We start from the raw sequence: 23971 nt of genomic DNA, 5'->3' as shown, positions 1-23971 counted from the left end.
ATAATGATGAATGTGAATTTCACTCCCACTTGTATTATGAAGCAACTTAAGTTTATGTAAATGGCCATCTTCTGCCTCATCTTGCTGGCATCCTTCTCTAGGACTTCAATAAAACCTCTAGCATAGCAAGTCACCTTACCATATTCCCCTTTACAGTAAACCCAACTGGATGGAGTGAGACTAAGTTAATTTTCGATTGCCAATACTCTACTTGTTTTAGCATACCTTACACTCAAAATACTAAAATTCCCCTATGCCTTACCACCTGCAAATTTAATTGCACCTTTTTTTTTTTTGCTCTACTTGTCTTCTGAAATTCTAAACCATAATAACCTTCTAACCGCTTTTTTCTCATTTATAATCTGTACCTCTGCCTCAGTCTATTTTCAGTTGACAGTCATCTGCTATGTTCTTACTAACTCTTGACTTAGTTATTGGTTTTCTAGTTTCCATGCATTCCTAAATACCTACATGGTATGGGGAAAACTATATATAACAATTATTTCAGTTATGAAGAAAAAGACTTGCGCTGCTGTCTTTCCCATTTTTAAGTGCTAGTTCAATTAGCATGTATTTCAAAGTGTTTTTACAGTGAATAAAGTATCATAATGACAGGGGGATTTTCATCAAAATAGCATTTCTGAAAAATCTGTTTTGGATCTGGGCACAAAATCTATTTCTCCTAGCAGATCGTCCTCACTTTCTCATTTCTAATCTAGACTGCATGATTGTAAACTTCCACTCGTCAGTATTCCAGCAAACATGGGATTGTTAGAGCTCACTTTTCATCTGCAACACAAGATTCACAATCACCCGATCCACTGTTCTCCTCTACGCTTCCCCAAGCTTACATTCATTTCTCTATTGAGCTCCTAATTGCCATTTTACTTCCAACTCCCCAAAGCTCCAGTCATCTTACTCACACAGCTGCCTCGACTTCCTCACCTGTCATTTCATTCTTTTATCTTCTATTTCTACCCCCAGCTGTCACACCGACACCTTAAATCATTCCATTTTTTGCTGCGCTTCTGCCTTCAGTCTGCAGGCACCGAAGGCAATATTTGGCAAGAGCTTTCACACATTAAAGCTGGGAAAAGACACAATTTGTACTCAAAGTAACTGCAGTTACTAAAGGCATTTAACTTTTTTTTTTAAAAGAGATCTTTTTCTATGTGATAACAACCATTGCTGCACATCAGATAAAAGGCTGGTAATGTTTCAGTCAAAATGTTACCTCTGGACCCCCTCACATTTGCCCAGAAGGAAATCCAGACAAAGTCTCCAATTTCTAGCTCCTAACTGAAAGAAAATTCTCTAATTCTCTGCCTCCAGATCAGACTCAGAAATTTAGTGGCATCACATTGACTTTTTTTTTATATAGCTATTAAAGGAATCTTTTTTTGTGCTATGGAGAAAAACAGAGGACATATTCAGAACTGCAGTTAGACTTCACAAAGCAATGCTCATTAAAATGTAACAAAACTTACTCCTCTCTCTCAATTTCTATTGTTCCCACAATTAAATACATACTTTTTCTGAAGTTCAAAAAACCTTGTGAAATATATGTAGGTAATGAATTTCAATAAAAAATATTGCAGTATCACTGATAGTTTTCTTTCAGGATTGCCTTGAGACCAAATAGCGTCTTAAAACGAAGTATTCAGATGAAACCCATTTAAAAAATGACATTTCAATATTAAAAAAAAACCAAGTTGCACAAATACCTCTGCTTCATTCAATTATCAGTAAGCTAGCCAGAAAGATCAGCAAGTCTAAAATATTTCTGCTCCTTTCATTGGTCCCAAGTCTCCTACTTGCAGCTGGACACATCACTTGACCGAGGGGCCCTATACAGAAGTTCAGGCTTTTTTGATGCCTCCATCTTTTGATCAGGTCATGGTACTTCTCCTCCTTGCTAGTGAAGTCGAAGTTCAGCTTGAGTCCTGAAGTCTTTCAGTATTGTCTTCAATGTCTAGTACACACAGTGATGACAACTATGGGAAAAAATGTCTACAGTATACAGCATTTTCATGAAAAGAAGAGAAAATAGCGTGTTGCAAAAGCATAATTAAAGGCAGTTACATAATCGTGTTTGAGAAACAGGTCCCTAACTCCTCATTTCCACTTGTCTAAATTAAGCTGCGGCAAACTTTTTCATCCAAGGTTTCAGTGCTAATACAAACCCACATTATCTATGTGTGCCCGTGACCTTAATTCTGCCTTAATCACATTTTTTGGAGGCTCCTATCGAATTGATCAGTACACCCTCTCAAAAAGTGTCCTTTTCTGACCCAGAATCTACAGAGAATGTAAAGAACAAAGGAGAATATAAATCACAAGAAGTCGAAAGAGTAAAACGTCTATAAAAAGTCTCAAAAATTTTAAGTTATAACACTGTTTAAAGGACATGGGGATAAAACAGCATGGAATTACTTGCATATTCCTCAGAAGAAAAAAAAAAAGCCAGCAGCCAAGTACCAATTTAGAGAAACAGTTTAAGTATCTACAGAAAAGTAACTGAACAGAAGAACTCAATATATAATCAAGTTTTTTTCCTACTGATATGTAAGGTGTTCGTATTTGTAGCTTCTATGCACACTTTGATAGAGAGGTAAAATACAATGATTGATACAGGAATAAGTTTTTACATCATAACACTACAACTTCAGCCTTCTAAAAACCAAAAACCCCAAACAATGTATGCCTTGCTGTATGATTTGAGTAGGACCAGACAGAACTTCTAAACATGTAGTGTTCAGAAGAAAAATACTGGTCAGAAGTACTCTTTATGCCTGAACTAACTCTCACCATTGCTTCCATTAGCTTAATCGCTCCTCAACAGCTACAGCAGAGCTCTGCCTCAGATCAGGAAGGCTTTTAGGATTCTTCCTGCTCTTCCTGTGAAGAGCAAACGAAAGTGAGATTTCACATCACTTACATACTAACCTAACACCTAGCAGTCAGAGATGATCCTTTGCCCTCACACATGCTGATGCAGCTTTGCCTTCCCTTACACTGACCAGCACTGGTTTGACCCCATGGTGATCCAGCTGACCCCCCTAACCCAGCAGAACACCACCACCACAAAAACAAATTATGTTCTGCAAATAATGAAAGGAGAAAGGAGAAAATTGAGGCAGAAAACTGTAACCTGGTCAGTGGCAACAAACCATTAGATCTGTTCAACTGGTTATTAAGCTAGTAGATTACAAGAAAATTAGCCTTTGCAGTACATTATTACTGACTTTAAACAGAAGCTGGATATTTAACTCTTTAGCATGTTTAGAAAAGTTATTAGACAACAATACCAATCCAGTCAAGGCATATAACCCTTAAATCCTCAAAAGCATTTAGGCATCTACTCCGATTGGATTCAGTGACAGGAATCCCAACACCTTCGCAGAACTTCAAATACTAACTGCGTCTAAGTGCATAGGCACTATTTTAAGAAAAACAGAAAACCTGACAACTCTTTGGTAAATGGCCTACTCATTTGGATGTGCCTCTAAAGCACATTAAGAGGATATAAACTAGATCAACGTCTCACTCCTAAAAGATGGGCACATTCTACTTGTGTAGCTAATAACCGAAATAGAACTGGATGCAGACTGACCATAAGATAGCATCAAGTAACAAAAACCAGTCTCAGCTGTGTCATTAGTATATTGAACAGCACAATCCAATGATACATACTAAAGGGATATTCAAATCCCTTTGACTGGAACAGAAACAAGGTTACACTTTGCTTGCTTCTTCTCTTAACTTTTAGCATAGTAACTTTCTTCTGACATGAAATTCATGATAAATGAATTCAATTAGCAGAAAGATTTTTAAAAGTAATAAAAACGGGATTTGAAATATAAGGAACAATATTTCTAGCTCCAAAGCCTCCCATTTAAAATCTGTCCTGACATCCATAAATTATTAAAAATCAAACTTTTTATTCCAAAGAACCAGAAAAGGGTTGTTTCAAACAATAAATTTTAAGACAATCTAAGGCCTTGCGGAGTAGCTGATATAACTGAGTAAGAAGAGTCTCCTGCACAGGTGTTGGTGTGTTCTGACTAAGCTCCTAACCACAGCTCTGGCACGCACAGCCAGTTTTACTGGCACTGAGGCTGTCGACTCATACAGATTACCAGATGGTGGCTAGAAGCTTACTGTGTGTGTATCCTGATGAAAATGGAAATAAACTATACACAGATTGTAAAGAGCTCTTTCCTGTAATTCTCAGACCAAAAATAAGTTAACTTGGCACCAAGGTTGACAATATACACGTGCGTTTTAAAGTTTGGTTGTGTTTTGGGGAAGAACACAGGAGTTATCAAATACAACATGGGATGTATCCAATTAACTTTAAATGTGTCCCCCATACTGTCAGCCTTCCTTCCCCTCTCATTGTTTTTATGTTCACACACTTTCTGAAATACTTAATTAGTACATAATAGGCTGCTTTCCATTTAAAAACAAACAAAACACTATAAATAAGCCATAGTGCCAGCAGAGCCCTTTCAGCTTCTCTTCACTGTTATTTTCAAAACCATTTTAGCCTGGGTGGATTTGTGAGATCAAAGGAAGTCTACACACGTGTGGTTCAGAGCTTTGGTGGCAGGCAAAAACTGGCCGTGAAGCATCAGTTAGCAAAACAGAAGAGAAGCTGGAGAGGTAAGATCAGATCAGGGGAAGTTGAGTCAACAACAGAGAACGGGAGCAGCAAAAGAAAAAGCTGCCAGAGCCTCTACCCTGGAACTCAAGACAACATCTCTTTCAAATTACTGTTTTGTTGGGACAAAAACAATAATTTAACAACTGACTGCATAGCAAAAATTTCAAGTAAAATACACTTGAAATGAGGATTTATTTTTTTTTAAGGATAGTCTTTAAAAGTAAAAATAGCTCCTACTTCATTCCTACCTTTATTACTATTTTTCACGCTTGGAATAATGCAAAACCAAGGATAATTTCTCATGTTAACCAACCCTATGATCTATGCTTAAATACAGAATTGGGGTATTTCCCCTATCACATTAACATGGAGATGTGCTGCTCCTTGATTATTTTATCTGCTGTCTCCAGGTTTGCACATGAACACCATATGAAACAGCAACACATTTTATATGAAGTGTGAAGAAGGGAGCTTGTTAACATCTTTCCTTTTAAGAACATCCTTTTACAGACGTTTTTTAGGATAAGGGCATGAAAAATGCATATATAAGCAGCTGAGATGTCACAGGTATAGTATGCATTGTTACTACATTAGCTACAAGAACCAAGTATCCTAACCAAACTTAAAAATAATAGTATCAGTATACACCAGAAGTGTGGAAATATGAAACACACAAAGAATTCTCACTTGAACAAACAGTACCGGTGTGCATGACTGTCTTTTTTAAAAAGTCTGGTGATTTTTTCCTTTTCTTGTTTTTGTTCTTTTTAACCTAAGAAAACTTGTGGAAATTGCTTTTGACATTTAAATCAAGGCAGACACTCTCAATTTTTGCTGTATTACTTCAAGAGAACAATTTCTTTACAGGTGCCACAGAATGCATTGTAGGTTTGTTATGCTTGTTTGCTTTCTAGCATGAGCAAAACATTCCTGCAGTAATAAAAGCTTCTTTGGATGTGTAGTAATTGTGTGATTGGCTGATCTGCTCTGGATGACCTACAATATTTAACATTATCTGAATTGTACATACACCAAATAAAAACTTCGTGAACATAAATACAGGAAAATGTCACAAATTATACAAGAGTTACAAGTAAACTGAGTTTGCTGGATGAGTATATGGTGATACTGCCATCATTTCAGCATCATCTGGCCTGTGCTTTGGGTAACCAAATTCTACACTAGCCTTTCAAACTTTAACTGTAAACACTTCGTAATTCGGTACCTTAGTTGAAAGAACCTAGAGCATTTACAAGGAGTGGAAGTAGGGAAGAGAGGGGTAGCTGCTCAGGAGAGGAAAGCAGCACTGACAGGAAACAAAAAAAACATTCTTTGAGATGAGGTATGAAGCTACTTGAGTACAAAAAAATCACACTGTTTTTTCCCAAAGACAAAGCTCTAAGAGACTGTTGCAAAATTCCATTTTAAGAAATTAGACTGCACTTATGTAAAACCAAATACCTTTGCAATAGAGTATGAAAGCACACTTAACAACAAAATTGCTGTCTGTTGTAGAACATATGCTGTTTAGCAGCTGCGCTTTACACAAGTGATTGCCTTTAGCTGCAGCAGACTTGATCCACCCTCACTGTCTAAACATTACTCTGTAAATGATTTCTATTCCACTGACAAAAAAAAAAACCACCACTTGAATATACATCATTAAAGGGCAGTTTCCAAGGAGGAATCCTTCACCAAGGAAGCTTTCTTTAGGAAAATATAACCCTTACCTGCAGAGGTGTTATTGTCTGACACTTGTTCAGCCATCTAGAGCACGGGCTAGTATTAAGGACAAAGAAAGTACGAATGGGGTGGAAGGCAGCAGCCTGAGAGGACCTTTCTCAAACACAGAAAGGCCAACAAGAACTTCTCCATCCCAGTTATGCTCCTCCCGAAGCCTAAGGAGACCATAAATTCTCAGCGCTCTGTCAGACCTCAGCCTCCATGCTGACAGAGACCTTATTTGGGTTACTGCAGGTACAGGAAAAGGTAAGATCAGCAAACCCTTGATTACACAACAACTTGCTTTAGTCCTGACCAACCCTGCCAGGCCTAAATTTGAACTGAAAATCCAATTATGCGAAGTCCTGTGACACACTAATATCATCTTCACAATAATGTGACACTCAAATAAATATAATGAAATTTTCTGGGGAAGTGTCTGATTATTAATTCATAAGCTGTTTGGCATACAGCCTTATTTCTTTTCATATCCACAGTATTCAAACAAAAACAATTAAGACTATTTTCTACTCCCAAAAGTCAAGCATTGTTTGAATATACAAGACAAACAGCCCTGCATATGATGAGCAGCACATGCTCCTGCTGGAGTACTTACGGCACGGTAGACAGATTCGTTACCATGAAAACTAAACACTAATGCTCAATTTCATTTGCCTTAGTGATGCTTACATATGCAAAGACTTTGTTTAAATATTGGAAAAAGACTGAAACACCAAAATCCATAACTTAGCATAGAATAGTTAATTTAAAAAATAAATACCACAGTCAGTGAGCACCTGAGCCCTTCCTTCCAGATTTTAGAGGTCTGAGTTCTTATTTCATATTTCAATCACACTTCTGTAATTCGAAAGACCTCCAGATTTATGGATGAATAATTTACACTGAACTATATTAAAATGGAAAAATGGAAAACAACTAGTACTGTTAACTTTGGCCTCATTCAATCACCATTAAGTTTGCTTCTTTTTTTTCCCTAAGCGTATCATGCAGTAGCTTCTTCCTTCATACTGCTCCTTCCTTTTAACCATATCTCTGGAACACCAGTGTAAGTTAACCACTGACTTTTATATTGCTAATGGTTCTTCTGGAAGAACATTTGTTTAAAAATAGCACTGATTATTCCCCTACATTCACCATTCTGAACATTTTGACTTCCAAGTTTATATCAATTCCAGTTAATTGTAATTAACATATTACATGAATTTTACCAATACCTAAAAATAACAAAACAGACCACTGCTTTGTTGTATTAGAAACTGTAAGTATGTATATAAGGTTGCCGAAGTTATTACAGAGCTCTTCCCACCTCTTGTGTTGTATAATTTTTACAGTAAAATAGAACTTGAATAAGAGAAGAATTATAATTGGAAATAGACTTCTGTGGAATTCATTTTTTCTCCCTCACACAGGGAAAAAATCACTTTTTAAAAACAATCTGTATTTTTCAAGTGTAATAAGCTTCATAGCAATTGCATCCTAACCCAGGCACCCAGAGGCTGAACTGCCAAAAGTGTTGCAGAGGCCATTCTAATAATACTTCGTAATTTCTCTTTCCTTTAAAGAGCAGACACCTTAGAAATGCTATACCTTTAAAAAAGCATTACAACCGCGCAGTTACAAAGGAAAGTTGTACTGGCATAAGCTGCTTTGGTGGGATTTCACCTGAGCATGTTTCAGAAAGCATGCTGCAAGCACAGTGAACGTCTTCGTGAAGGAATAAGCACACCTGAACCCATCTCCTGCTCATCCCCTCTAAAATTCCCAAACAATTGCTGAATTTTCAAAGTCTTGATGCTTTAAATAAAAGGAAAACAAAGCATTATTCCACAGTTAATGAAATTACTCAATTACGGTCTCACAGGCCTAACCACGCTGATGTTACTGACAGTTGTACAAGTGAAGCTCTGTCACCCGCTGCGCGCTTTGTATGGGGCTCTTGTTCTCTTGTCAAGTCCTCTGAAATCATGCAGAGTCAAAGCCACTGGAAGAGCACAAAGCAAATGAGACAGTGCACTGCAGGAACTCCTGCGGCACGAGGAAACCTATGCACAACAATTCCCAGTCCTCCCGCTTTGACAGGGCTGTCCCGAGGAAGATAGCAACAGCTATTCTTGGTTACATTTAACTAATTTTTCAATCTCTCAACAAATCTGACAGGCCTTTTTTGTGTGTGTGTTTTTCTTTTTGTGTGTATGTGGTTTTGTTTTTTAAATTCAAGGCAATTTCAATAGGTCCCTTTTCCAGGAAATTGAAACATCTGCATATAAAAAAATTAGCAGCTTTATCGTCAGCACTTTTTGCTGTTATAGCAAGGAAGAGATTCACAGTCTCACAGAAGGTGGGCTATTATTCTAAAATCTGTCACAGTATTTCTACTCAGCTACAGAAATATATGACTATGTAAAGCGTATCTACAACTAGATTAAATACATCTTACTTTCCAAAACTCTTCTCTATGCATTTTCAGTCTCAGGGGCCTGTTATTTCATTACTTAGCAGCATGTAATGACTCAAAACAAGCAACGTTTTTTAGCAAAAAGAATCCCCTTGGACGCTCTGCAAGATAATTTTATCAAGGGCCAATGGTTTAAAGTATCAAATGTAATTATTTCTACAAATGCATGGCTTTGGGTATCTTGATTTAACAAAGCTGCAATGATGTATGGAAAATTATATCTATGTTGTCTTTTACACATTTTTCTTTTAGACTTGTATTTTAGATCCATCTTTATTTGTAGATAACATTCTGAGCTTTTTTCTTTTTTTTAGTTTTCTCCATGTAGGTGTGACATTTAAAGACACATTTAGGCAAAGCCTAAAACTAAAGCCAGCAACATATCATCTATTGCATGGCCTAACATACAAATTAAAACAAAAGCATATATTTCACCTAAAATGAAGTGTGTTTTTTTAAAGCATTTTCAAAGTTTATAGTAGGAGCTTTAAAATGCTATTACCTAGCAAGAGATCTAATTCTTTTAAATTAGATTCCATCAAAATCAACTAAAGAACCTTTTTAGCTTACGTTAAATGGATCGTATTCTTAACATCTGGGTCACAGAACAGTAATTCCATAAGCAGAGAGGCATCATACCCTAAAGATGACTGCTCTTTGCTGTTTAATACCCACTGACACCACAGTAGTGCCAGCCCCCACTGTGTATCTGCTGATGGTGCTCCTCAACAAGAAGCTGCTCAGGCTGTCCTAGAGCTAGTGACGCTCATCAGTTCACAAGCACACATCCGCAGGCTGGCAGCTCATCTGACTGCTTTCCCATCTGCAGGCACTAATTTGAATATTTCCCCTTTTTCTCTGCCACTGAATCTAATAGAAACTGTAGAAACTTAGTTTGATATTGCTGTTCTTTTATACAACATTAAAAGTTGCTCTTTCTGGGCAAGTGTTTTGGGTTTGTGTGGCAAGGTTCTTGTAGCCAGGGGACCACAGGGTGTCCTCCATGCACAGTCCAAGCAGCACATTACATTAATCTCCCTACACTGAGGCTGTTTCACCCATGATGGTAATTGGTGAGCAATTTCCTTGTCCTTACTTCAACCCTTGAGCCCTTTCCCATCATATTTTCTCCCCCTATTCCCTTGAGGAAGAGGAGTGCATGTGTGGTCATGGTGGAGTTTAGCTGTCCAGCCGGATGAAACCACCACAGTAAGGCAGAATCTTTTTCCCCCGTAAGCACAATTTTCTGGGAAACCTAATGACGGCACCTAAACAGATCCTCTGCTGATGAGTCCATGCATCCCCTTTCCCAAAGGGTCACTACACATACGTAACTCCTCCAAAAAAGTTCTCTATCCTATTCCAGTGACAACCTCCCCAGGCAATCTATTTCAGTGCTGCTGCAGATTTACTTTTATACATTTTAATATGTAGTCTCAACCTTTCTTATTGGATTTCTACTTTATTACTTCTTGTTGTAACAGGTCGTTTCCCTTTTTTTGCAGAAATTTTCGTTTTTGAAGATATATCCTGTCTCCCCTTAGTTTTCTTTTCTGTTAGCCATGCACTTTCACCTTTTCTTTGACAACTTTATTGCACAGACTTCTAGTCGTTCATGTTGCTCTACTGTAGATGCTCCGCTTCTCTGCTGAAGAGCAGGGCTCAAACTGAACATGATGCTGCAGTCAAAGCTACATGCCAGCTGAACAGAGCCGGAGGGTTATTCCACATCTCCCCTACAACATCCCTGGCTTGCATGGCAGTATGGCTTCCAGCTATTTTGCAATATCATGTCATTGTTGACTTATGCAACCTTGTTTTACACAACAAACCCTATATCCTATTATAAAGGAATGCTGTTTAATTGACCCTTTATCTTCTTGTTCCATGTTTGTACAGCTAATCTTTTTTGTAAAGGTAGAGTTTCCTACCTTTTTTTGCATTCCATGTTATTTCTTTAGATCAATTCTCCAATAGGTCAAGTTTTGAATTGTACTCCCGTCCTCAGCTATCGTTACTGTTCCACCCCCTTCAAACCCAAATAAAATAAAGCAGTCCACAAATTTAGTATTTTTTCTGTTCCATTTTCCAGGCCATTAATGAAAACATTCTTGCAGAAGCCTATTCAATATATCTGTATTTTTCCAATCTGTTTTCTGCTGATTTAGGAAAGTTTCCATCAGGCCAGATTTCAAAAGCTAAGAAACAGTATCCAAAGCTTTATTAAAAACATAAAGGCTCTTACCTATTAACAATAAACTATAAATTAACAATATTTACTGCTTCTCCTCTATCCATGAGACCTCTTATCCTGTTAAGGATGCAATTTAAACTCAATTGGTACATCTTTTCCTTGCAAATACATTTTCACTGCTAAATCTTTTCCTAGTTTCATCCAGACATTCACGAAATTATTCACTAAATTTTCATTTATTCATTCCCAAATTCTTTGAGAATTTAAGCTATAATGACTAGTGTTTCATTTCTTAGCTTTTATTTTTTCCTCTCATCTGAAATAGACATTTTATTTTCCATACACCAGACTAAGATCTTTTACCCCTGTATCTGGTATTAATTTCCTTAGATATCTTACTGGAGTTTTACAATACCAGTGAAGGAGTACAGAAATAAGTATACCTGTATTATCTGTCAGTTTTCTTCTCTCTAATGAATGTCAAACCCAGAACGATTGCTTATTTCATTTATGACCCTTCCTGATTATTTTAGAACCACATCTTTCCAACTCTGTCCCAATTATGCCATTAATATTAATATAATTTATACTTAAGCTCAATAATCCAATCAAGTAATCATTTAGCTTTTAGCTTCTCTTCTGGTTGACAGCACAGAAACAGTAGATATGTATTTTGTGTACTTTCTTCCATCGAACTGAGAGGAAACTTGGGTTTCATACGTGTATTTGGACCCATAGTCTTATTAGCTACAAAAGCTATTACTAATGTACGATTATTGGATTTTACTTCTGTAATTCTTTAATATGCCATTCCCCATAATTTCAAAATCTGTTCCACAGTCATCAGAAGTGTCCAATGCACCTTTTGATAAAGTTTTACACCAAATAAAATTTCAGAAAATTAAATGGTGTTGTAATATATTATACGTAGAAATTTAATATACCTGACAGAGAAGCTGCAATTGTCCTGTTAATAACAGAAATTAAACAGAATTTACTGTGTGGGGAACCTGAGAGAAATTAATGATATAAAAATAGTAAAAGTACATTTCAACAGCATAATGAAAACCACATTATCAAAGGTTCTCTACAATTTTAATGACCTGTGAGTGCATTTTAATTTAAATGTTTAAAGCAGTACTCTACGCAAATTCTTAATCTAATAATATTTATGCTATTGATTCTGACTTATCAAGGGCTAGATATATAAACAATTTAGCCTAATGGCCTGTTACTATATGATTTGAGCCTTGCAATAAGGATTTCAAAATCAAATGTAAAACATTAAAAAAAATTTCCAGATATTTTTTCCACTGTTTCAGGGATACATTTCATCTCAAATGGACCTTGGGTTTTAAATTACATATTAGCTATTACAGGATATTACAATAACACAATGCATTGTCTGTCCTTGGAGTGAGTGCACTAGCTCAGTCATATTTGCATTTACTTAAAAGTAAGCACAGGCATTTGTTAGATCATTATTTAGGTACAAGACACAGAAGAGACCTTAAATTATTTTCATCACCATAGCTGTATCATTAATGGCACAGTCAATACAAATGTTTACAATTTTGTCTCAAGGATACAATTTCATGACAATATATTTGCTTTTTACTGAACATGATACAATCCAAATACCTACATTTCAAAATTGGATAAACTCCTGGATAAGTTCACTCTGTGAATTTTTGTTAACTTTAACTAACTAACATTTTATTGGGGAGGTAAAGTTGACTTACATATTTAAACTAAGGCTACACTTCAAGTTCCCTTTATACCACATAGAATTATTTTCATTATTGTAAATAAGAACAATTTACAGCATACTCTTTAATAAATACATCGCCACATTGAAATGAATTATTGTATGAAAGAATGTAAGTCACATAAGAGATGGGAGAAGTGACAGAATCTTTTGATATAGTCAAAGAAGATGAGGTGGAACATAGAAATTTGATTCCAAACGTCATATAAAATGATCTGTCGAAGGCAAGACACTTCTATACCTAATGCTTTCCACTGGAACAAGTGCTCAGAGCTCAACTGTTGAGTGAAAGTGCACTATTAATAATTTAGATTAAAACTGTAGTTCAATAAATGAGCACTACAGGACAGAGCTCTCAAAGCATCCTTGTTTTAAACACAATTTTAACTCACCCTCTTGCCCTCTACAGACTCTGCCATTTATTTCTAAATAAAATAATAAAAATAATACAGTAAAATACTATAATTCAGATGAGGTAGTCTAAAGTAGTATCTTTTGTTAGGAGGAAAGGAAGTAGAAACAATACACCCAGGAAATGTGAAATGGAAAAAAAAGAGTATGGTTCTGTTGTTGGAAAAGATCTGTTAACCTCGTACCTAAGATTCTAGATTATCGCTTAGCCAAGTCAAAATCTAGTACATTCACACAGGCCCATATTTTCTGATGTCTTATTTCTGGACCCACTCCAGTTTTCTAATCCATTGATTAAATAAAGACATCAAGGCCTCTGGTAGGACTCATTTGGGAACATAGTATCTGCAGAAGCACAGAGACTTGCCAGAACCTGCCAACTAACAGTACTCGTGAATTTCAAAGAACAAGAGAAGCCAGACAGGCACACTACCTGTGCAGTGCTTATGTATTGTGGGGTGAAACATAACTCCATAGAAATTTGCTATAAAAAACCTGATGACTTCAGTAGAAATTGGAATAAAAGCAGAACTTCATAAAACAAGAACTATTCATCCATTTACAAGTCAAAAAAAAAAGGAAAAGATATCTATGAGAGTCTAAGATGGAAGTTTCTAACCACTGAATGATGAAAAGGGAAAGCGGAAATGGACTGACTGGCAGGTGCCTCAGGAAGACTCAGGTACTAATAGGTAGGCAGGCTGTGCAGACAATTATTTCCAATACACATTGACAAGTGCTTTAAAGAGCAATGGAACATAGATATACACACCACTATACATTATAAAAACATAAAACTTACAGGTTAAGGACAACGAAAAGATGAAAACTGAAATAAATGGTAATTTTTGTCAGAAACAACTTGCGTACCAGTATCAAACAGAAAAACTCCCTTTGAAAAATAAAATGGATACAAATATACAAAAAAATCACCATATACATATCATTACGGAGAGAGGAAAAGACAGAAGTTGATTCTGACTACAACAAAGTAAACAAAAATATTGTTGTGTTTTTCTTCGGAAACATTTTAAACTCTAACAGCAGTTCCCAAACAAGAAAAATAAGCCCATGTAACAGTTTTAAGAACCTAAAAAACCACCTACATTTTAGAATGTTTACCTCAATCTGGAAAAGTAAAAACTACAATTTAGTCCTAAAAAGCAACTTTGAAAAATAAAGAAAAGAGTAAACAAAATTATTTCAACCAAAAAAACTGTCAGAAATTCATCTTTGATTTTGCACAACCTGCAAACTAAAACAATACATCTTGCTCCATTCGAGTTGAGAAATTTTCAACTGTTAGTAGATGACCAATTTTTTGCCTTTAGTCTCCCAGATGTTGTATCTTTTAAACCCTGGTAAAACAGGCTGAAATGCCTGAAAAGATTGCAAGTGTTATGGAATAGGCCAGGATTTCTCCAAAGTTACAAAAGAAACAGAACAACAAACATGTCTAGTCAGTGCTCTTTCTCTAAGGTGATTATATCAGGCTCTTGAGAAGTAGTTTGCTAGTTTCAGCTAATCAGAGTTCCTATTAGTTTCTATTGAGAGTAATTTTTTCAGGCAATCACATTAAAAAACTGATACTTAACCTGTACTATTTACAGGTATGAAACATGTCACTACAGGACAGACTGCTCTCAGTCATGTTGGACAACCACCCTTCACCGCAGCTTACTAAAATGTAACTGAAAAGAATGTTGCATACCTTTGGATATCTCTTGCCTATCTTCGCAGAATCTTTAACTGGACCATATGAAGACCTTTCAGTATCAATCATTTTTTGCTGCCTGGCTTCCTGAAGAGCTTTCTGGGTGGGACCCTCTAAACCTTTTTTCCTTTCACATTCATGGCATGCTACAAAATAAAACCATCATTAATCAGGATACTTTTTTTTTTTTTTTTTTACTTAATCTTCTGATCTTCTGGAAAATGTTTCTTTACTTGATATTATCTAGACACGTGAAATTCTATCAGAAATTCCACTTTAAATAAAGATATCCAGGTTACTGTGCCATGCACGTCAAGTATTCCAAGACTGCATATAACGCTGTTCCACTGATTGCTTTGTGACCTGTTTCAGCATAACTAATGATACCCTAGACTTTGCCCACAAAATGCTACAGAGGCTTTGGATCTTGCTGTACAGAAGAATCACAGTAAAATGGATGCAACTGATCATCTTGCTGAATCCTAATATTTCCACCAATGCACTTCTCTAATTTACAGCCTGAGTTTCCTTTTGTTTCCTTGTCCTTTCTCCCAATGCACCTTTTGGACAAGGAATTACTTACCAATAGGGAACAGCACAAAACTCCTTAGCTGTTATCATAGCTGTAGATTGTCAGAATAGGCTGAACGGAATACAAGGAAAGGTATAGCCCATACAGACTATTGCACGGTGCATCTGGATCTCCCAGGATCTGGCAAAAAGTATACTATTCTCCAACACTCAGTATTGGCAACTTCCATATGTCCGAACACAGTCCCTTGCAATCCCTGTATCTTGTTAAAATGGTCTGCAATGTGTGTGAACGTCAAGAGGGAAAAGAAAGGAATACTAATTCCAACAGGTTTTGTGCACTTACCACCCCTCCAGTTCTTTGCAAAAAAAAACTCACATTGAAAAAAATTAGAGCTGAAATCCAGACTGAAACAAATAAAATTAACACTACACATTCCTAAATGTTTGCTGTTGTAACAAAGTTTTACTAACCTTTTTTCAACCTTGACCACAAAATTCAAACTTTGACTTACTATAGGGGGAAAAAAAAAGAAAAATCCCTCTCTGCTCTTGAGGCAAAAATCATGGATCAAACAAGCACAAAACCTTGTTGTATACCCAAACTGTGACACACTAACTGATAAAAAGAGCTATGTCTGCTCCAACTAAATATTCACATTCTCATTGCTTTCGAAGTGAACACTACAGATACCCTAAGTAACTTTTTCTGAGGAGCTGTATACTGCAAAATCGTTTCACATGCAAACACTTTCTCCTCACTCAATAACTGCTACCCACTAATTAGCATGTTATTCACAGGGTACTTGGTTTGCTGGTGCCTTTGAAATACACGTAAACCAGCACAGTTATGACAGTTGAAGGGCTTAAAAAGTCAGTAAGCACTGAAAAATGGCAAAATACCAAAGAACTGTTGGATGGGGCTTGCACTAAGATGGCAACAGCTTGTGTTTACAGATTTTTCTATTCTGATTGCACTGTAGCTAGAAATGGGACAACCAGGTTTAAGTACTTAACTGGTGTCTTTTAAATTACTTCTTACATGACCTTCTAAGAGCACTTACACCACATAAAGGAAAGAAAAAGCACAATAAACAGCCCTAGCAATGAGTTAATTCAACCATGAGTAAAGAAACTCATTGAGTGCAACTTTTGAGTATAATTGGGTAATAAATTAGCAGCTGTTGTTTTCAGAAAATACAATAAATGTACTGAGCAAGTAACAGTTTTATAACACATTTTTAAAACCACTTGTTATACTAGCATTCAGTTCGGTTTATAAGTAAGCAACAATCTAGATTGCTTAAATCCTTTAGGCAAAAGTGATCTTTTTCATATCACCACTTAAAATTAGGTCTTGATCCCTAAGTAAGGGTGCAAGTGCTGAAAATGTAAGATCAAGTTATACCAACTTATCCTTCAGAACTGACTTCTGAGTAAGCATAGCAGAGAGAGGAAAATTCTATCAAATGGCCAAGTCCTAATCCTAACTGTGAACTAGTTCCTCTCCTATTGTTAAGTGTCCTTCCTATCAACTCTAAATGTGGCAAGTGAATAGGAAACAAAAACTTATACCTGCAATTATTTTAAGAACACCTGAAGAAAACTTCCTCTTCAACGATTTGGGTATGAGCACTCTTTGCAAAAAGCTAAATGGCAGTCTGACTGGCAGTGGTACAGCAAAAAAAAAAAACCCACACCCTATCAAATAAATAACTTTAAATTACATGCTCTACTGTGGATGCTATCCTATTCAATTATTTGAAAAGCATCACACTGATGGCTGCTACATCAAATGCCTTAGTAAATCCAGAATAGTGGTCTTAAACATTAAATAGTTTCACTTTTTTTTCCTACCTAGCTACCAGATACAAAGTTATAATGAAAACTTCGTGAATGCTATGAATCTTCCCTTGGTTCTTAATTACGTTCTCTATATGGCTCACCCTGAAAACAAGAAAACCCACAATGGATTGGATGTGCTGGACCACATTGCTACCGTTCAAAACCTCTAACTCTTAAGCGATCCTGAAACCAGTTATAAGCCACTCTGGATGCCCTCCAGCCAAAGCCATCGTCCCAGGTGTCATCTGGTCAAGTCCAGGTGTGGGAGAGAAGCAGCACCAGGGGCAGTGACAGAATCTCCTGTGGCAAGGCAAACAGCCATCCTCATACCACCCTGCTCTGCAAAAAAAGCAGGCAGCTAGCCAGAAAAGGCATCTCACCTTGGCAAATGACAACTTGCCAATCTGAATGTTCATTGTCTTCTAACCAAGACGTAGGAACACACAGAAGTCAGTCCTGAAGACATAGCAACTGAGAAAATACAGCTGTAGGTCTCCTTACAGCAGAGACTTTTGAGTCCAACGCTACTTGTTCCTTCCAAACTGAAACTTAAATTTAGAGAAAAATGCAGCAAACGTTTCTCCATCTATGCACTGCTTGCTTCTCAAGGTCTCAATTATACCTTCTTATGAGTAAGAATTCAAGAGGCAATAAAAAGTATCTGAATAAAACTATTACCCACTGAGACACGCGTAGATGACCAAAAGAGTGCAATAAGAATTATGTAGTATTAGCAGACAAAGAAATGAACTGAAATATCAGTTAATTTGTGATATGCAGCATATTAAGCAAAGTAAGACTTGTACAAGCACATGGGTGGCTGATGAGCTTAATAATTTGTGCTGGAGACAACTTATTTTATTTTTTTTTAATTTATAAAGTGCTCCCCTGCTTGTCACTTTTTGGTACTATAAAGTGCTCTCAAGAGTTTTGGAGAATAAACAAGTACTGTGAACAGCCGGAGAGCAGTTTTTAGAATCACTCAAATAACTAATCAAAGTACATGTAGTTTGAAAAATACAGTTGGGGCATCTACAATATAAAGCACTGGCATGAGGGAAGAACCCCACTATCTATCCTCAATCCAGAGTATAATGGAAAGTTGAATGCTACATGCCCCTCTCCTAAGTAAGAAAATAAAAAGCCCGTTCTCTTCCTCACTGTCTGAAGTGGGATGAAGATGAGTCCAGTGCTCTTCAACAGGGCAGAGGTTTATACCCTCAGCTGTAAAAAAATGTAAAGACTAAGGCAGAGCACATCCAATACATATAGCCACAGAAAGATACTTGGGGCCTGAATTGTGCTTTGCTGAGGAATACGGTATTAATTCATACAAAAACAGAATCAGAATCCAAAACAGAAAGATACTGTGAACACTGAAGAGACCACTGTTTTAACACATCTGAACTCTATATTTAAAGAACTTTTTATTTTAGTAGCTATTTGCTTCCATACAAAATTAAAATTGTAGCTTAGTTTATACCAGGTAGGACTTCAAAACCCTTTCAAGTCCTCATAGAAAGGAAATCTGGTAAGTTCTTGAACTCAACAGAAGAGAACTGTAGTTGGGTGTGTTTCAAGGGACTCCTGGAAATCCTAGTTGCAAGACATGCTTTGCTGGGCATGGTGCATCACATGGTCACTGATGTGGCTGAAAAATTTGGGGTTCTCTAATATCAAATCTGAAGTTCTGCTCACAATGAAGGTAGGTTCAATCCCCCTTCCCCTGTGAACATTTTATTGTCAGAGAGTAGAGTTCACTGTTTCCCCCTTTTTTTTTTTTATCATCTCATCTATTTTCACTAATCTTTTTGAAACCTACTTTAAGACTTACCTCCCTCTGTCAAAATGTAATTGAAATGGGAAGGTTGAAAATTATTAGTTGGAAGAGATGCTGACAAAGAATGGGATAGCATAGATTTCACTTAACTTGGAAACAAGAGGACAATTAAGTGCTAGTTTTTGTAGTTTTTTTTGATGGAGTTAAGAAAATGTAATAGTTATGGATTTATTCAAAACATCAGGTAAGTAGTACCATACCATACAGATAAAGACCTTATCCCAGCAGGTATTATATCAGCTTGCATTACTATTAACCTTCTGTAAAAGTGAGACATGCTAAAATATGACGCTGGATTTCATAATGCTAGTATTTTCAAATTGTTCCCAGACTGCCATGTATACCTTCTCACAGTCAGCTGAAAAAACTCAATCGTGAAAAAAGAGTTAGTGGAAAAAATAACAAAAATCTGACAAAATAAGATTTCTACGACAAAGTCCTTCCACAGTTGCTCATTCATATTGTCATGAGCAGTTTCACTGTCCTCAATGGATACACTTTAGAATAAACATTCAAAAGATACAATTGCCACTGTCACCACCACAGCTGATAAACATTTATAGTACAAGCATTTTTGATTTATTGATACACCTTTTTTTAAAAAAAAATTATTACAACACAGAACCCATAACCAGTCTGAGTTTGTTGATAGAAATATTTTACCTTTTGTCACAGGACTCTGAACTGCATATCCAGACTCTAAGTTATGTAATGTAGCTTGTAAACCGGTAACCTAATGTAAAAAAAAAAAAAGAGAAAAAGGTGATATCAAAATTTTGCTTTTGAACTGTCTGTTCACAACACACAGCATTTATATCCTCATATTTAAATAAATTATATGTATTTTTTTTCCTTTTCTGATTATCTTCAAGTTATAAACATTAATCCTAATTCTAGATTTTGGAAATGTCTAGTGAAACAACATGATAAAATACAGGCAACATAGAATTTCTTCAAATACTTTTTATAACTCCATTAAAACAATACAGACAAACAAAGTACTTGAGATCACACAGCAACCTCAGCTTTTACTGCTCTCACTGATCTTTAACTTAATGGCACAATATGACATGCAGCTTTATCATAAAGAAAAATGACACACAACTTGTTAAGTTACAGAAAAGCCATCAGTCTAGAATTCTTCATCCAATTCATCACTGGATAGGTCTTACTCGAGACTTAGCGGATAGGTTCCTGAGATTTCATAGCTTTGGAACTGTTTTATGTTTTGTACTCCTTATTCAGCATAATTGTATATAGACAGTAACCTTTCTTTTTAGGACATCTTTCTTTTATTTAATGCAATTTCAAATATGTAATCCTCAGTCATTTTAAAGTAAACCCTCAGGTGACCTGAGCAAAACTGGAGGCAAAGGAAAGGAGGAAATGAGAGATGAGAACTATTAGAAGAGAACATGAGCATGCTGAATTCCTTTCATGTCACCCACATGCAGGTAATGCTACTGCTGAAAAGCAATGTATTTTCAGAGTTTCATTTTAAGTAAACAACCTATTGGCTAAACACAGGAAAGATAATCTCTGTTCTTCATCCATCCTATCTCTGCTTATAGTACCTTCTGCTAAAAGAGTGGAATGTCATGTATATCAACATATACATCTCGTAGGATTACAGGAGTAAAATATTACTCCATTATTCCTCTCGCAAGACAGAAAAACTGCGTCTGGTACCTACTATTTGAGGTAAATTACATTAAGGTAACTAAACACCTGGTTATAACTAGGAAAAAAAAGAAACAGTAATAAACTTAGACATTTCTAGAGGCATAGATGGAACCATATGAATCTGTGGGGATAACATACCTTTCCTCAAGATGTTGAGGCAAAGCAACCCAGGGTCTGCACATTATTTGCTCAGTGCTGCCCTTCAAGAGTCAGCAATGACCGAGAACTACTACCTTACGGCACTAAGACTCACATATTTTCATTATTAATATTTCACCAAATAACACAAAACTCACTATTCTGCTTCAAGCTATCAGATAAGTGAGTTGATTCACCAGAAATATCCTGTTTATTTATCGAATTATATACCAGAAGCATTCCATGCAGCTTTGCAAGAGGTGTTCACCATAATTTTACCTGTCCAACTGCTCTGTCTCTCTCCAAACTAGTTAACATTTTCTGTCTCAGTGTAGTCTGGTATTTTTCAGTCAGCTGCTTCAGCACTGGTTCATAGGATGCATAATGTGCCTTCAGCCTATGAGCAAGAAGATGACAAATAGTTCCTCAACAACTTCACAAAACTACTAATATCCTAATCTTACACAGTTAACAGAATATAACAGAATTTCAGAAGGACAGAATTATGGAATTAAATGTTAAAAAATTAATTATTATACCTCTGTACCAATGGCCTAGCTTGAGCTTATTTGCAACCAAAGCATTAGAGTAAATTCCACATAGCAAGTTCAAGGTGTAAAAAAAGAGAAGATACCAGCTACAGGAATCACAATTGCAAAGGTTCTGAACTCAGTGGGATACCAGTTACCTTTACAAAGGACAAAGGATCCAAAATCATTACATATTCACAGCAAAAGATCCGGGTGAGAGAACATGTCATTGATATTTTTAACTATTAGAAATACTGTATAATTATTAATACCACATCACACCATGGAAAACATACAGAAGTTCATTACAAATTAATAGGCATGGAAGCATACAGTACATAGAAGAATAGTCTGATGGAATTAGTTTACCAAGACACTAAGTAAACGCATCTAGCTTTACTATAACACTTCAAATTCCACCATATTATCTTATTTCCAGGCAACAACTTGGCTTTTTGTTTTGCTTTTTTACCTTTTAATGTCACTGATAAGCCTGTTTTTCTCCTGGACCACTCGCTTATGATGCATTCGATGGAAGTCACGTTCTTTCTGCATTTTTAAGAAAGCCTCTTTTGCTTTGCTACACGTAAACAGAAAATACATGAGAAAGGTATTAGCCTCCTCCTGTTGCATGTTGAATACACACAGATACATTTTCAGATATACACATGACTACTTCTGCTACTACACCCTGTGGTGAAGAACATGCTTTTGAGGTCTCTTTGCTGCTCAGCGATGTACAAAACAGTGCAGACTTTCACCATTACCTTTCTTCTGTTCCTTTATACAGAATCCATAGGGATTCTGGCATTATACATCCCAGAGTTGAAGTCAACCTTATTTTAGGCACAAGGCATCTTGTGGAGGCACGTATTCAAGGTGCAGGTAATCAGAAAACAATACTCTTCTTTGGAGTTACTAGACTTTGGAGATACTAGACTTTCTAGTATTTACATCAGATCTGGAGCCCATCATAACAGCACATTAGAAGGACACATGCAGAGGGTTAACTGTACCATTGCCTTGCAAATTCGTGTTTTTAGAGAGCTTCTGGAAAAAAAAAATGCACTAAAAATGTTCTAGGCTCTGTTCAATAGCATGCAGCCTGTCCCCAGGTGTTATCTTCCACACGAGAGCAGAAAGGAAAAGATCAAATCCAAAACTAACTGCAAACTTACTCATCACCTGTTTTTCCCCTACGCACATTCTACATACAGCCACATGACATCCAGCTTTGCTACTCCATAAACATAATAGAAAATAGCCTAAATATATTTAGTATATACAGATTCTCCTTGCCTTTACTGAGGTGGGTTTGGCAGGGAAGATTAGTAGATGCATTGTTTAATCACAAAGGAAAACTGAAATTACCTTGCACAGTAATTAGATATTTGTTCTTTGCAAAAATAAAGCTCTCTTCCTCTTCAACAGGAGTTGAATAGTTAGAAAAGCCATTATGACAGTGTAATATGCAAAAATTACAGGTCCAAGAAGACGACCTGTAACTATTACATATAACTTGCATTATATTTAATAGTACAAATAATACATATTTACTATATATGCACACATTTGCTTTATTTGTTCCTATACAAACTATCATATGAATATGCGCACATTTACATGTGAATTGCTGCTCGTAGCAGGGGCGGTTAGAGCTGTAGAGCACAGAATCTAATGACACTGTGCAGCAGTCAAAGCTGTCAGGGAAATGAAAAAAGACAGGGCTGCCCCTGCAGGAACCACTGGGAAAAGACTCCCAGGAGCCATAGGCATGTACATAGCTTTGTGTATGTGTGCGCAGTAATATCAGAAGTTGTGAAACATAATAACTTGGGATATTGGCATTGAGATACAAAGTACAGATTAATGATTCTGCTCAAGCTCATGTGAACAGCAAACAAACTGAGAGGTAAATGAATCAATGATTTCAGAATAGTTCTGTGAAACGCCTCCATCATAACACCACTCACATAAAATCTGACTTGCCGTAAGACCTTGAATACAAAACCCAACCCCTTCAAGCTAAGCAGATGGGTTGTTCTTTGAGTAAACGTTGCTACAGCCACAGAAAAGTTAATATCCCATTATTTTGGTTAAAATATTTGTCAGACTGTAGTCAAAGTCTCTCCATTTGAACTTTTCTCAAGCAATTAGTTTGACAACAACAGCAGAAGAGGGAAGGGCTTGATAAAACCAAGCATGTTTTATGCCCTGATCTGACTGAACTCAAGTTGTATTCAATTCCTCAGGATGCTGCAAGTTGTAGCCTTCAACATTTTAATGAATATAAAGACAATTTTAGAAAACATACATGAATAATATTTAATACGAATTAAACTCAACTGGTCTACTATATGAGATAAGAGTCAACAATTTTCAGAGATAATGTTTTCAAATTTTTCTTGTATATTGGGAAAGTATCTCTACTACCAGAGAAATACCACAACAGA

The 23971-nt window shown here is 36.4% G+C and overlaps 1 protein-coding gene across 6 annotated transcripts in view; it reads right to left on the bottom strand.

Annotated features, from left to right (window-relative positions):
• Positions 1 to 23971, bottom strand: part of SPAG16 (sperm associated antigen 16) — a 388703-nt gene that overhangs the window by 341020 nt on the left and 23712 nt on the right. For all 6 annotated transcript variants that reach the window (XR_013953855.1, XR_013953856.1, XM_080600563.1 and 3 more), the window contains exons 6-9: positions 21991 to 22098; positions 21268 to 21385; positions 19831 to 19900; positions 14949 to 15097 (exon numbers count right to left, since the gene is read on the bottom strand). Coding sequence is in view for 4 of the 6 variants with exons in the window: in XM_080600563.1 (XP_080456689.1) it covers positions 14949 to 15097; positions 19831 to 19900; positions 21268 to 21385; positions 21991 to 22098 (445 nt within the window). In the remaining 2 variants the exon portion in view is untranslated. The remainder of the gene's footprint in view (positions 1 to 14948; positions 15098 to 19830; positions 19901 to 21267; positions 21386 to 21990; positions 22099 to 23971) is intronic.

This window comes from Anser brachyrhynchus, assembly GCF_964034855.1.
Source record: "Anser brachyrhynchus genome assembly, chromosome: 7".
Taxonomy (NCBI): Eukaryota; Metazoa; Chordata; class Aves; order Anseriformes; family Anatidae; genus Anser; species Anser brachyrhynchus.
This window is presented reverse-complemented; position numbering and strand designations above follow the sequence as displayed.